Source organism: Cygnus olor, chromosome 4 (genome assembly GCF_009769625.2).
Source record: "Cygnus olor isolate bCygOlo1 chromosome 4, bCygOlo1.pri.v2, whole genome shotgun sequence".
Taxonomy (NCBI): Eukaryota; Metazoa; Chordata; class Aves; order Anseriformes; family Anatidae; genus Cygnus; species Cygnus olor.
The window spans coordinates 4,549,377-4,565,566 of NC_049172.1; the positions used below are offsets into that span (position 1 = coordinate 4,549,377).

General features: G+C 37.6%; 1 protein-coding gene across 15 annotated transcripts in view; it reads left to right on the forward strand.

Moving 5' to 3' along the window:
• COL25A1 (collagen type XXV alpha 1 chain) overlaps nucleotides 1–16,190 on the forward strand; it is a 308,172-nt gene that overhangs the window by 252,441 nt on the left and 39,541 nt on the right. For 14 of the 15 annotated variants that reach the window (XM_040554847.1, XM_040554846.1, XM_040554856.1 and 11 more), the window contains 4 exons: nucleotides 1,520–1,552; nucleotides 1,718–1,753; nucleotides 5,704–5,748; nucleotides 15,916–15,978. In XM_040554847.1, the coding sequence (XP_040410781.1) occupies nucleotides 1,520–1,552; nucleotides 1,718–1,753; nucleotides 5,704–5,748; nucleotides 15,916–15,978 (177 nt within the window). The remainder of the gene's footprint in view (nucleotides 1–1,519; nucleotides 1,553–1,717; nucleotides 1,754–5,703; nucleotides 5,749–15,915; nucleotides 15,979–16,190) is intronic. The other variant, XM_040554852.1, reaches the window with a different exon arrangement.

Genomic DNA, 16,190 nt, shown 5'->3' on the forward strand with positions numbered 1-16,190 from the left:
ATACTCTTATCTCCCCCATATCCATCATTATCCTTTAAAATGTTTAACTTGTGAATGTCTCTTACCAGTTGCTTTGCCAGTTTATAGCTATAAAAAGTCCTTGAAGTTTTGCAGTTGTACATGCTTGTAAGGGATATCAGCTGTATCACTCATGCATGTCTGTCAAGCTGAGGCAGCTCAGGTTTCCAGACATGAATCAACCCTTCATAAAACTGACTTTTTATTTTTTTTCTTCACACATGAGAGCACTGCGGTAATTGTAGAGGAAATCTATTTCTCTTCTTCAAAAAGTAGTGAACACGTTACATGGTACCATTTAATTTTATTACACCATTAAATATATATATATATACCTAAAACAAATTTTAATCTGTGACATTCCCAAAATGCTTCCTCCAGCTTCAATGAACCACCAGGAATGGATATTCTACTTAAACATCTTCAAAGTGGATTACACTACTGGCTCCTGTACCACCTATGTAAATCACTAACAGGCTGTTGGGAGCTTGCAGTTGCTGCTGTGTAGCAACCTGTTATTTTCAATGAGCAATCCAAATTTATTTTGAGTAACAAATAATGAGGCAGTTCTTCAAATAAAAGCACTCTAGACATCTTCAACAGCCTGTATTTTGACTAGCAAATTTTTTTCTTAGTTTAGCTTTTTCCATATTTTTGGCATGACATTTAAGAAAAAAAAAATGCAGCAAAGTGAGTATACAAGAATTTTAAGGATCCTGTGGCAATTACACAAAATGAACTAGGAGCTAAAAGCTTCCCTACTGGGTCACTCGCCAGTTCTCTGACCGTGTGCATATCACTGCCTATCAAGTCCAGTAACACAGGAGAACTCTTTTTGAATGCAAGATGTTTCTTCAGAACAAAGTTTTCCTGAATATGTAAATTACTGTAGTTATCTCATCCTGTAACGTACAACACTTAACTGCATTGAACTATCAGTTTAGATAGGCTGAAGAGCTGTGGAAATTAAGCTATGACCTGTCCTGATGGTGATAAACACATAGGTCACTGTTTTTTTCAAGGCTTACCTTCATCAGCACAAAAAGCTTTGTCAGTCGAGACCTGACACTTGCCATCTGCAGAACCAGGTCAAAAAGATCACCTATACGCTTTGTAAATGGCAGTAAATGATTTTGAATGTATATCAGCAATTTAGAGATGCCAAACTATGTTCCATCTTCTGGCTTTATGAAGCACATCTATACAAAATCTGCAATTATTGCATCTACATTATTGGTTGTGAAATTTGAGGTTAATTATTGTGCTGTTTGAAACTAACTCTGTCCAAATGTTCTTTAAAATAATACTGCTTCTTTTCTGAATCATTTTGATTTAATTTCAATGGATAAATTTCTATGTAGCATCACAGAGAATTGGTACTCTTGCTATATAGTTATTTTGCTACATAATCTTGCTATAACCTTGCATATTTTGCTGTATTTCTTTCCTTTAAAAATGTATATGTAATAAGTATGATTGTTTCTTGTGGATTTTTTATCAGGGTGACCCTGGTTCATCTGCTGCAGGAATTAAGGTAATTTAATGTTTAAAGCAGTTGCAAGGGAAGAAGAGGGGTGGCTGGTCTGTGTTACTTTGTAGTGTCACAGCTGTTTCAGGTACCATTAATGTTATGATTTTCCCCAACCTTATTTTTAATTCATTTTGTCAGATTTCATGCCTTTCATCTCTTTTCTTTTAGGGAGAACCTGGTGAATCTGGGCGACCTGGACAAAAGGTATTAGTTGGAAATTCTTGTGTCTTTTTTTCTTCACTGTCAGATTTGTGATAAAACTTGTTATGCAGATGTTACCAGTGACATTTACCTCTACTAGGATAATCCCAAGGCTCTACAATTTAACAGCCCAAGACTTGTACAATTTTTTTTGTATGGTCATTTTGCATTTTAAAAAGCACAGGAATGATACTAATTAGCATGAAAGGCAATATTAGAATAACCCACTTCCTCTTCTAGTGACAGAGCACTTCTTGTGTTGAAAGCTTATCCAACTGCAGCTGGTGAGACTAACAAAGAATGTCTCTGCTACTTGAATGATCACAAGTTAACCTTGCATGTTTGACTGAATATTAACCTTCAGATTATGGGACATTATTACATCTCATTAGGAAGAAAATAAATGCTGACTAGAATCCCATTTCTATGTACTTTTAAGAGGAATCAAGCTATCAGAGACATGCAATGGGTAATGCTGCTTCATTCTTCCTTCCTGAGGAAGAAATTCCCCTAGGTGCCATGTAGCCAAGGCCGGTTATTTTTTTTTTTTTTGCAAGTAAAGATCCAGCAGGAGCTGTATTGACTCTGTGCTGCATAAGGCCCTATGAAGCTGGGGAATTTCCCCTTTGAATCCACAGTCCATCAAACATAGTGAATGCTGTGCCTTCGGCTGCCTTTCAGGAGAGTAGGAGGCATGTCCTGCTGGGAGAAATGGTGAAAGGGCAAAGAGAAGAGACAATGAGGGAACCAGATTTTTGGTTTGCAGTACTTGTTTCCCGCTGGAGCCTTCAGCACCGTTCTTGGATCTTATAACTGAAAATCACCCACTGCTGCCAGAGTGGAGCAAAGCCCAGCTGAAGGTTGAGTGAGCAGGTATTCCAGCCAGCCAGCCAAGAGCTAAAATTCTATATAGTGAATGACAGTACAGCTGTTTCTAATACTCAGGGCCTTTACGTGACTAAGCAAAACCCCCGAACATACATTCATGTAAAATAAGAATTTGAGTCTTTTTGTTTGAGAAATATTAATTGTCATCAATTATAACAGGCTAAACAAAGACTATTATGGTTGCAAATGCAGTTCTTTAGTAAAATGCAGTTTTAATTAGAGAAAGTAATCATACTAGTTTAAAGCTATCTAATCTGTGGAATCATTAAACGTGTGCATTCTGCACTGTGTGCTCTGCTTGGGTAATAAACTAGAAAATGCACTTAAGAGCCTGTTGAGATTCATCCTCTCATTAGCTGGCTGCCATGGAGGCAAAAGCAGCAGTGATTTATCAGCAGGGTCCCGCATCTCAGTCCCCAGGCACTCAGGTTTGATCTCATTTATGTAATATAGATAAGTGAGAGGCATGCAGTTCAGACTTTGTATAGTCTCAGCTTGTTGTTCACACCAAAGGGGGCTTAATGCATTCTTTCCACATCACCTCACAAACTCCCAATATGCCACCTCCCTGTGCCCAGCCAGGGCCAGCAGCTCCCATAATACACTCACTCAGAGTGCCTCGTCCAGCCAGGTATCCCACATCTGCCATCCTGCCCCTGTTCAGCAGGAACTTGCTCACCCCACCAGAGGCTGGGGGTAACCCTTTCTCAAATTGACGTATGTCTATGCCCCCTACATCGCCTCTCTTCTTTTCCCCCCACTGTGCCCCATTCCTATTTCCTTCCTGTATCTTCCTTCCTTATATATTACTTCTTCCTCTTCTTCCAGTTACTTCTTATCCATCTTCTAAGAACAGATAAATATTGAGCTGCCCACCTGAACATTATTTACATGAGATGAGGTGTGATGGTGTTCGAATGGCCTGACAAGGCTGTTGTGTGCCATATGTTGTATTGCAGAAGTGATAGAACAACCTGCCCTGCCAAGCCTAGCATTATGAGGTGGAGTTAGTATACAGCCTCTGCTTCTTCAAATATCATTGTTCTCTTTAATCATACTCACATATTTTGTATTATGAAAGGTCCAGAAAAAAAATGTTATCCATCATCTACGATACTAATTTTAATGAAACGTTAGTGTTCTACATTCTTTCCGTCTTTGAGGGGCATCTTGTTTTAGATTACTGTGAATCTGAAGTGGATTTGCCGGGTCCTCTCTGCTTGTTACGTGTGGTTCCCTAGGGGTTAGCTCTGTCCCAAGACTAAACAGTGACCTACTGCAGCAATATTAATAGATTTATCAGTTCTAATTATTCAAATGCTGAGCTTAGAAGTGAAACTTAGTGCTTCACAGTTGGATGAGGATAGGTCATGTTAGCTGTGTGACATGTATGGCTACTCAGCTGAGAAAGTGACAGATGAAGAGAGGTTTTGTAGCTAGCATTTTGTCAAGATTGAGTGTAATGGAGACTGTTTAATGGATTATTCTTTTGCAAAAGTGACAACCCATTTCCTGCTTTAGAAAGTGTTAGGCAATAAACCAAGAGCTAGAGTCCACTCTTTCATCTGATTTTATAGTTAATATTTTCAGACTGGATTCCTCCCTGTGCTTTTAGGCAGTATGAATAGTTAAAATGTTGGAGTGACTGAAATGGACAAAGAAGCTGTTATCAGATCCGGCTATAACATGTAAAAATTACTCCATTTGGTAAAGCAATTTGCAGACCCTCTATTGCGTTTTTCAGCAGTGTTTTTGTGGCAGAATGTAATTTTGTTATTAGTGCTTGAAGTCTGGTTAATATTATTGCCTCAAAGTGTTTTTGGGTACTGTAGTCTGAGGAACATCTGTATGTATGTATGTGGATTTTTTGAGTATATTCATGCATACATATCTGTATAGATGAGTGAATACATGTAAGTGTATATGTATGTGTATACACACATACACAATGTTTTAATAGCAAAATCTGTATGAATCAGCCCAAACCACAGAGCAGAAATCTGGATTTCTGTAAAGTTCAAGAGTGTACAAAATCTGGAATATAGTTCAACTCATTATAAAGGTAAAAGTTGGCTTCAGAGTTCAGACCTGAGCTTCTAGAAAGTTCAGGGAGTATTCAGATCCAATGTGCTGGTTTGAATCTACATGTGTAATAAAATAAAGTCTACAGCCTTTAAAATAATGTTTTCTTCACGTGTTATTGCTATTTTTTTTGTTGTTCATCGTTTTTATTTCCCTAGACAACATCTTTCTATTTAGCTGATACCTCAAAATCCCCATGTGTGAGAATGTTGTACTAGGCTTTCTTGTCTTAGACTAATATCAACTTCACTTCAAAATAAATACATTCAGCTTTCTATTCTTGTTAACAATTTACCCTTGCAAATGCCGCGTTATAGGTCATTTTATTGCAATTTTAAATAAGTAAGGCATTTCTGGGTAAAGCTATAGAAGGTTATATTCCCGCTATCCTTCATGACACCATATGTATTCAGAGATAAATACCAAGCACAGAAATGATGCAACAGATAGGTCTATAAAAATGATGGTGCAGTTGTAATTAGGCAGTCCTGCTTGAATTGCACAATTTAAACCTGAATTACTTTCTAGCTAAATCAGACAGTTATGCAGCATAATATCTATCTCAGAGTTGAAAATGGAACAGAATTAAACATCTGTTGTAACTATGGAACTTAAATGGCAGTGTGTAAAACAAACCAGTGCTGCTTGTTTTCCTCTCCTTTGGTGAAGGCTAACGAGAATTCATTTTGTATGTTTGTTTGTCTTTTTTTTTTGATTTTTTGATATTTTTTTTCTGACATGGATTTTTGATGTGGGTGTCATCATAGCATCAGCGGTTCCCAGAAGATATTTGTGTTCCTAAATGTACATTAGGACAGTCACATTAAATCACTCATTTTGAAAATACCAGAATATTAGTCCTACCTGAAATGACTAGCAGTCATCTATGCTCTTTTATCTTGCTGCAGAATTTACAGAGGTGTTTGCTGGATGGTGACCATAACTAAATAATGTCTGTAATATTATGCAATTTTCCTGTGTAGGGTGAACCAGGTCTTCCTGGGCTTCCTGGACTCCCTGGGATAAAGGTAAATAAACTGTAGTCTCTGTTGTATTTAGGGGTCATCACAAAGAGGGGCGGGACTGCAAGGATGTGGCTAAAGTAAACTTACTGTGCTTGTGCTGTTAGCACCTTCTGAGTCTCTGGTATTGAACTGAGGATTGTCACAGGCAGGTTTTGCACTGAATATTGGTTTAAGTAATCAAATAGTATCTTATATTAAAATGTGAAGTAGACCATTGCCTCATCTAGGAAATAAAGATTCTACTGCTCAAATATATATATATATATATATATATATATATATAAGCTTTTATATTTCTGTATAATGGAAGAGACTTGTCATTTGTGACATTGTCATTGTCACAAAGTTTTACTCGGTTTCCATTTTGATGGGTACTTTCCCATAGCAATAGTCTTACTGAATTTACTAAGCCTTCAGCCAGAAAACTGCATTCATTACACACAGGCTGTAGAGAACTGGCTCTGTCAACAAGAATACTCTGTGCTCCATTACACAGTAGTGATCTCCACTGACAAGTCAAAATGTTTTAATAAGATTCTATTCAGTATTAGCTACAGACTGTGATGTAATACCTGGTTTAGCTCCTGGCTTCCAGTTTGTCTGGGATCTTTAGGTAAGTTGATCCAAAAGACATGGTTGATTTAGCTCTAGCATAAGTGGTTGCATTGGGAGTTGCAGACACTTGCAGTTGAGCTGTAAACATACAATGCTGCACAAAGTGACTGGATTTACATCCTGAGTGAGTGCTTGTTAGATTGGTTATTTTTCCTTTGTGGTAAAGATTCTTCTTTCAGAGAAGAAAATCTCTTTGAAATTTTCTCTTTGCATTCCAGTGTGGGCCTGTGCATACCTCAGTAGGTAGTTTATAACACTTCTCCAATAAAAAGGGGGATAAACCAAAGGCCAAGCTCTTGTCCATTTCGGTAGGATTCAGGATTATCTCATGGAATGTAACATTTGCAGTGGTTTTCTCAAGGGACTTGTGAATCACCACACTATTCAAGCATAATGTCCTTTCTCTGTTGCTAGTGAATGATGGGAAAAATTGAAAGTGCTTATTAAAGTTTGTATGTTATCATACCTGAAAATGTAGTTCCCAGGGAGGTCATTCATTTTCTGCAGGAAAGAAACCTACATTGACTAGTGAAGATCATGTAGGAGCTGAGTCCTTTATGTAATGAAATTCTATTTTCATAAACAGCTTTGACAGAAATCCATGGTCTGTTTGATTTAATAGTGAGCAAAGAGGTAGCTCAGCTGGAGGTCAATGCCAGCATCCTTGGGAGCACTTGCCAAAACCAGCTGGGGTTATATTATGGCAGGTCTGTGTGGATTCCATGTTCGTACAGACCATGCATGTCCACAAATATCATCAGCAAGGAAATTATAAAAATTTAAATTTCTGATCTGGGAATATCATTGCTGTTAGGCTCTTTTTTGTTGATGGTAAGAATGGCTCAGAAGAGTGGCTTTCAGATTCACCTAAAAGGCAAAACATGAAGTGAAAAGTCTTCTACAAAATTGTCTGTTGAGGTCCCTTGTAGCTAAAATACATTAGGGATGTCACTGCACTTTTTTGTCTTTCTTCAGTCCTCTATAACTGGAGTTACTACAGGATGTTCTCAAAGTCTGTGTGTTCCTATGATGTTCTAGAAATTAGCACCTTCTGTTTGTTTTCTGCTCAAGCAGCTTTGAACAGTTAGCTCTAGGTGGCAAGTGCTTCTGAAGTTCATTAGTTCCTGTAGGTGAATGGGTTTAACCTAAACCTCTGCTCCGCAGCCAAGGAGCCAAGGAATGGGGACAATTTATTTATTTATTTATTTGCCTGGAAATTAAGTAAATAAATAGCGAACTTTGTTTTTTTTTTTTTTTTTTTTTTTCCATTTGTTATACAGTATCAAGTAATTTTGAGTGAACAAACTAGCTGTCTGAGGATCATGTTTAGAGAGTTTTCATGTTCTAAACAGCTATGGAATTGTTGGATGCTAACAGACCGATGCATACAGAATCCTTCAAGACATAGGAAAAGAAAGAGCCAAAAGACTCCAAGTTGCTTAATTTTCAAAGAATTTCCTTTAGTATCTTATAGTTCTATGTAGAGAAAAGATGAGCAAGACACAGGGGTATTCTATGCACAGGGGACTCTTGGATGTAGTTCTTCTGGTGTTAGGTATTTATCCTATAACTATCTTGAAAGGAATTGAAGTCTTCTTTACTTTAAATCTATGAGTTAAACTACAAATTTGCGTTCTTGTGAATGAATCTCTCTACAGCGGCAGGCTGCAATATGAAATGCTTTAGGTAACTATACACATACATAGCACTCCTTACAAACGCTAAACCAGCCTGTAAAAACATTAATACTACAGCAGTCAGAGAACCATATCTTTCCAGCTAAATCTCATCTTTCTTTTCATGGCTGAAGAAAATTCCCAAGGCATCCATTCCAGTATTCCTGAAGGCATAGCCAGGCTACTTAAAGGATTAATAAATATTAATCACTGGAAAGTTTCAACTTCATGTAATGCCATTTCTATTAATTAATCAGTATATGTTCCCAGAAACCCGTTAGAGCTTGGTTTAACATGATATCGGGGCCTGAATGGACTGCAATACTGGATGGACATGCAAGTATCATACCTGAATTCAGAGTATGCAGCGGGGTTGTTGTTAATTATTTTTCTAGACTCATTCACTGTGCCCATGCGGATGTTTTGGGAGTTCTTCCTGTTCTTTTTCTCTCTCTCAACATTGTCAGTTGGTGCCATGGAGGAAACACAAGTGCAGTCAGTTATTTCCAAGACAGTGATGAAGCTGTCTGTGACATGCTGGAGAAGTGTTTCTCAAGCACCTGTTGCCGTTTAGGAATGGCTGGAAACTTAATGAGCCTCTGAATGTGTTCCACCATGTCATTTGGGAAGTGAGTAAGGCACCCAAACAGAATATTAACTCATGGCTCTGATATCCCCCAACTGACGCCACGTAGATGCAGAATACTTTCTATGAAACACAAACTTCATATACCTGTTTTATCTCATAATTTTGTGGGATGATATGTACATTGCAGTAATGCCTTACTGTAATGGAAATCATGCATACCCTTATTCCTTGTACCATCAGACATCTCTCAAATCCATTGTGTTGCATTTTCTGGAATTTGTCAGTGCAATCCTCAACTTCAACAGGACACAAACTTTGCTCAGTAACAGCATTTTGTGCAGCATTTCTGGGTTTTCATCAGCATTTCTGGGATTTCTCTCCCCTCCATTTTTAAAACAATACCAACGCAAGGCTCATGACTGCAACTGAGCTTTTATTCTGTAGTGTTCAAGAAAACTGTTGAATGATTTGGCACAAGAAAAGAAAACCTTCCTAGTCCTTCTGCTTTTGGGATGTGGGGAAAGTTTTCTGTGCTTTCAAATCTAGTGGAAATTGCTGATTCAACAGACTTGCCAGTATGCAGCCACTTTTATCTTTTTGTACTTCAGACTGACTTAACTGGGACTGTGGCTGGTTTCAGTAGAACCTTGGATAAGAATGTGGGAGTATTCTTGGATAAGAATATCGAATTTTAATCTTTTTTTTTCTTTTATTATTTTTTTTAAGGAAACAAAAGCAGTTCTTATTTTGATTTGTTTTGTACTTGAATTTCTTTTTTTTTTAATCACTTCATATGCAAAGAGCTCATCCTGTGACTTTCCTAATTCTATGGAAAGACTGCAGAACTTGCTACTCCACAGAACTTTTTTTTAAGCTCTAGTAGAATTGATACTCCTTTCGTCCAGTGGCTTCTGATACAAAAGATTTCCAGAGAAAAAGAAAGACAGAATTTTGAAGCTGGGTGCATAGAAGTTTGTCTCCTTAAGCCATTTAAACTCTTAAGAAAAGAAAGTGACTGTTGTTGAAGCTCAAGTGTTCTTGCTTTTCCTTTCAGCATCTGGTAGCAAAATGAAATCTAAACTAAATGTCTGTGTCAGATGTTTAATTTTGGAGTCAATGCCATTCACCACATAGATAAAAGTTCTTCAAACTTCCCTTTTACCCCAAGAGTTTTTAGGAAGTCTAGGCTTCCCTAATGTTTTGGGGTTTATTTCATTTTCTTTTTGTAGAGGATCTGTATTTCCACTCTTCTTCCTGTTTTTCTTCCTTGTCAATGAATGTTACCAGGAAACCTGCGCTGCTTATGCCTCTCTTTCCATTATTTCTTGGGCTTGGGCATTCTTGCTTAGTCTTCAATTCATTTTATCTTATAGATTGCCATAATCAGAACCTTCTAGCCTGAATGTGGGACCTGGAAGGGGCCAGATGACTTTGTGATAGCCATTTCTGAATTCTAGGAGTGGAGATGTACTGAACATGTTAATTACAGCAGTTGAAAATTGTGGGAATTCTACTTCAAATTCAGCTTTATTGAAAATACTCTGATATGTACTTTCCTTAGCTGATACATATATTGAAATATTCAAATGTCAACTAATTTCCAGCCTTCCATCACTCATATAAAGTGTTCTCAAGAGTGGGTTGTATAAGTAGAAAAAAAATGTGTAGTATACTGTTGGTTAAATACTGGAAAGTGGAATGTAATGATGCATGCTTTGGGTAAAAATGGGAAATAGCCTAAAAATAGGATTTAGTACCTGCATTTGGAAGGCTGGTTTTCAAAAGTAACTCACTGCATGGGTAGATTTATTTGAAAAAAAAAAAAAAAAAGAGACAGTTGTGCCACTAACTTTGAGTATTCATTTTCCAGAGTGGAACTGTATATATGAACATGTATTTGTATGTAAGTGGTTACACATCTAGCATTGTTCACTCTGGTTTCCGTATGATGTGGCAGTAATTGCTTGCATAGGGTAGACATGTAATTTTCCAGACTTAATTTTGAGAATCAAAGCCAGAAAATGAAATTATCATTAACATTGGATGGTATGCATGTGTCAGGAGTGTTTACTTGGGCATTCTTTGGGATACGTGCAGTTCTTTTTAATCCATCAGAAACTATATCCTCCAAATCACGAAAGCTCTCATTTTCTTTCTTGGAAAAGTCTAAAGCATAAGTAACTGAAATACAGGATGTTATTTGCCCTAAAGCTATTACTAGTTGGAAGGTTAATCTTGTAAAGATCTATTTCACGGGATCTGTTTTATTATATAGTTCAGTTTTTCTTTGTGTTTACAAAAAATCAATCCAAATCCAAATTTTGAATGCAACTGAATAATCTGAAAGCCCTATATTCTGTTGCATTTGGAAATAAAGTATTTTATCAGGCATAAAATTATTTCTGCACTCCAAATATACAATTTTAGGTGGTCAGAAATGATTGCACGCAATAAAGTTCTTTACTTTTAATAGCAGCAACAAATAATTCCTTAGACTTGTAATCCAACTTTTTTCTAAAGAAAACAGTTTGGGGCCAGACTCTAATAATTTAGTAAATCAGTCATCGCAAAGAACTAAAAATGAGGTGCTCATTACAAGTGTTTTTATTCTAATCCTCAAAAGTAGGTACCATGCTGGCTTGAATTATAATTAGCCTTTAAGTAGGAAGTCCTTGATATGACTAATGCATGCAGAATTAATCAGACTTATTGCTGTAGAATTATTCCCTTAGTGCCCTTCCAAAGCAGCATATGTTCCAAGCAGGCAGAACTTAAAAACGATGAGAAAATTAGGCTCACTAAAAAGCAATAAATGTCATACAAAGTAGGTCTAGTTGAGAAGCTTCAAGGTTTTAGACAGGTTTTAAGGTAGTACATTGTGCTTCTTTAAATGAATCATAAAGGCTAAACATACATTTGGAAATTCAAAACCAGAACTGTTTCTCTAAGTTTAGAGATTGATTAGTGTGTAAAGATATTGTTTCAAATGTGACGAGTGAGGCAGACAACCTGTTTAACTGGCCATTTCTTGAGCCAATTCTGAGTTGGTATGAAAAGCCCTGACAAAGACATTACAAACTGGAGTTGTTTTTTTATCAGATTTCCTTTTACCTTGCTCATTTCCTTCTTATGAACAGAATACTGTAGTCCTCCTGAGAGTGAAGTTCCCATGGACTTGAGGCTATATATAAGTCCCTCTAATGCCCTATGCAGTGAGCAAGTATAAGGTGCTGTTCTCTGACTTGTATAGTCTAAAGCAGGCTGAGGTTCTGAGGCATTGCTTCACTGGAACTGAGTGCCCCCGACTCCCTAAGCCGATGCAGGCAGGGCATGAGCAAGTACAGCTCCATTGACTGCTGTGGGCTTGCACCTCTGTTTGAAAGACTTCTGAGAATTTAGCCCTCACTCTTCTCCAGAGTGGGAAAGTTGCAGTATTTTGATTGGATGGCAACCTCAGAAACCAAGTCTGAGGGCAACAGAGTGCAATTTCTGGAAAATCAACAAAGGCAATAGTGAACCAAATCCAATCTATTCCAACTTTGTTCTGGTTCTTTAAATTGCCTTGGATTTGGGTTTTGGGGTGTTTTTTTTGATAGCTCTTGTCCTGTATATCTTCAACTTTGTAGGACTCTTTCAGTAGCATTAGACAAGGAATGTGCATTATACTGGTATTTTCAAATATGACTGTCAGTGAGTCACGATGACATTTATGACAAGTGCACCTTGGTCTCTTGAAGTGAGTAAAGTGAGGACCCTTCCATCCACATCAGTACTTGTCAGTGTAGAACCTTGTATTTCAAGGACTGGAAGTGGACAGGGCCTGTCTGTGAGTACAGTTTCATATAATTTCATTGCTTGTGTCTCAGCTGTGCAGTGGAGGCTGAGTACAGTATTAGATCTATGTTGCTTATAAGCATTTGTCAAGTAAGTGGTGTCTGAAAAAGCAATCAGCATGGCAAGTAGAATTTTAATTGTTGCACCTTTTTGAACAAAAGTTCAAGTTTTAGCCAATTACAGGTTCTGTAAAAATTAAGACAGCAACAGTGAGCCACGTGTCGTGAGACGGTCAACCTCTGATATAAAAGCTAGCCTTTGCCTCAGCCCCTAAAAGCTTTGATCATCATGAAACAACCAGTTATGAATATGTCTAGATAATAATCCCCATAAAAAAATTGACTATCCTCTGAAGTAAATTACAAGGTATTTTTTTGCTATTAATTCTGATGGAGCTCACATTAAGCTAGGTGCACAGCATGCCATTATAGGGCCCTTTTCTACGTTAGACATTTTATGATTGGAAATGAAATTAACTTTAAGAAGGTTTGTGAAAAGCAGCATATAATTTGTTGTCCAAAATGTATTTCTACATTTGACAAATATTTGAGAGTGAAAATGAGCTCAGAGATAGGCTCTTAGTCTGTTAAAACATTAACATCTCAAGCCATTAAGATTTGTTCCTTCCTAAATGATAGCAAATCACTCCTGTAAAACGGAAGCAATTCACAAGCTTGTTGATTTATTTTATTGAATACCAAGTTGCCTGTGCTGTATGATTGCAAATTGCTCCAAGATCTCACAGTAGGTGAAGTTTAAATGCTGAGATTCATCTTGTTGACTTCCTGTGCAATGTGGTGGTTTCTAAGCTGTTATTTCATAACTGTGCCAAAGCGTTAAACCAAAATGCATGAGGAGTCATCACTTGCTGATGGCTTTTTATACAGCTGTCAAACTGTATTTCAAATGGGGGGATTCCTTAATCTCCTTTCACAACCTACCTGTTTAACTTTTCTCTTCCAGTTTTTGTGTTCCCTGTCCCTGTTTTAGCTGGCAAAGAAGCTTGTAGTAGATTCCTACCAGATAAAATTTTATTTTTGTTGGAAGAATCTGTAGTGAGATGTTTAGTAAAGTGTTGTAAAACTTGGTTACTCTGGTTTCCTGCATTCCTTTCAGTGCTTCACAGTTGTTTAGAGCTAATTCTGAGTTCACTTAAGCAAGAGACTTGAGATCAGGAGATGCCAGAGCTAGAAATGATGTCAAATCCAAGCGCAGTCCCAAGTAGGCTTTTATTCACACTTTCTTGCAGCTGTGGGCCAGCTAAATTGCAAATGTCATGTATTTAAAATGAAAAAAAAAAAAAAACTTAGTCCTAGGTTTCCTAACCTAGATTTCCTCTGTGGCTCAAACATCATGTCTGTGTGCTGGACTCATCAGGACAGTCTCTCAGCTGCCGTTCCGTTACAGTGACATAAGCATGCCTTACCGAGAGGAAACTTTTTTCCTTACATTTCACACATCAATGGCAGTGCTAATCTTAACAGAAGGAGAGATGCGTGTTTTTCTTAATGTGACCAAGTCCTACCTACGGCAGTTTGGTTTATGTGTGATAAGAACACACAGTGGCATTGTGTTCAACTTAGCATCCATTGTAACCCCCAAGTCTTTCTCAAAAGAGCTGCTACTCTGCCAGTCAGTTCCTACTCTTTACTGACACACTAGTTATTCCATTCCACATTTGATAATGTTTTAAAGTTGTGTCATGTAAGATCTGTACTCTAGTTATGCTAATTAAGCTGCCAGCTTCTTTCGTTATCAATTCGCTTGCTATTGCAAAGCACCTTTTTCTTACATCTGTGCATCAACCTCTGAATGACACTTTAAGCCTTATCACTGAAAAGACTGAACTGCGTAGTCACTGCATGTTTCTTCTGCCTGAAGTCATAAATAGTTGGCCAAGAAATGAGCCCTGGTAAAATCAGTATTAAAGCAACCTGGAGCTGCTGAGCACCTTCTCATTCTAAAATAAATGGTTGCAGCTACATTCTTCACTATTTACTGATGTTAAAGCACTTCAATCTGCAATGGCAACCTTTTGTTGCTCTTGCTGGTGTGCGCTGACACAAATGTTTATATAAACTGTAGTTTTTTTTCTAATGCCATCAAAAATGTGCTTCTCTTTGACATGTTTGTCTCAGTTTATTCCTTTGTTATTATATAGCAGTGCTGAACCATGTCCAGCTGGAACTTCATGTTAGAAAATGTTATTTAGTTATATTTTTGATTTTTCTAAATTAAGGTCACTGAGTGCTTGTTATGGTCCTCAATATAGCCACAGGAAAAAATTCTCTGGTTTGCTAGGGACTTTCTTTGCGTGAGCTGTTAATGATGGATTGCTGATTAGAGCGCATAGGAACGTGCAAGAACACTTGCTAGCCTGCTCACTCACTGCAGCGTATCTGTATTTCTGTGCAGGCGAAGAGGTGAAGACAAACGTTACCCAACTGCTTATATTTACTGTCTCCATATGTTGTCAGTAATTATATCAATACAGGATTATGACACATCCGACTTTTTAGCTATTTAAAGAGGCATTTGATGGGTATTTTGTAGTCATTAAATCCAGGGGTATTGTTAAAATGATAATAAATAAATCTTTATTAATTTGGTTATACTACTGTTTTGTTGTTGTTGTTTTTATTTACAGTAGCTCGTGGGTAAATCTTTTCCTTGATTTAAATTTATGTGACAAAATTAGATCACAGGAAACCTTGTACAGGAGAGTTTGTGAAGGAAAACATATGGCTTATTAATCTTCCACTGTCCCTCTTCAGCCATGGAGATAGCTTAAAACAAAACAAAACAAAAAAAAATTGACTCCCCTGCTTAACGCTGCATGTGCTGCAACTCAGCTTGACTCCTGCTATTTGTCTGTTATGTACGTACAAATTAATGGCCAGGAAGGGGGCAGGACAGAGAGGGAATAAGGAGATGTGGCTCTTTCCCACCTGTTCTCAGCCAGAGAATTTGTTTGGATGCGGAGAACTGTGAAGTACTTTGCTGTCAGAATGAGGAGGGAGAGTGCCATGGTGATGCATCATACTTCTGATCTGCTTTTTTTGGGATAATGCAGCTAACAACCTCCTTTGAAAACGCATTGCAACAGTACCATCTGGCCTCTCTGTTTGTCATTACTTTGTCATCCCATCACCCTGTCTGCCCAACCATTCTCTTCCTCATAAAACATGACTGAAATGAACTGTCCTTAACCTCATAAAAATGCAATGTGTGACACTTCTGCTTCATTTGTTTCATATGCCGTGTGATGGCTTGCTATAAGAATTTATGCTGATGAAAGTTGCCCATATTGAAAAGTATGTCTATATAACTGTTGCATCACAGCAGGAGAGCTGTAAGCAATACAGGGAAAATACTATCCAAAAGAAACTTGTTTTACCGTAATTGTGTACTGCTAAATAAATAATCTAACATTCCTCTCATGCTGTGCTTTTAAAGGGTGAACCAGGTTTCATTGGTCCACAAGGAGAACCTGGGTTGCCAGGGCTGCCAGGAACAAAGGTAAGGGTAGTTGGTCAATGCTCTGGTACAAAGCCCTTAGAGCCAGAGTCAAATTCAACTTTGTTAGCATGTATTAGAGGCTGAGATTGTGCTAATGGTGTGAAAATTTTTATCCAAAAATGAATAAAGTACTTAGAATCCATTTTTGTAAATGGACAGGAAATCTAAAGTTCAGTTTAAAATATGCTATCTACAGTGCCTGGAAATGTGGA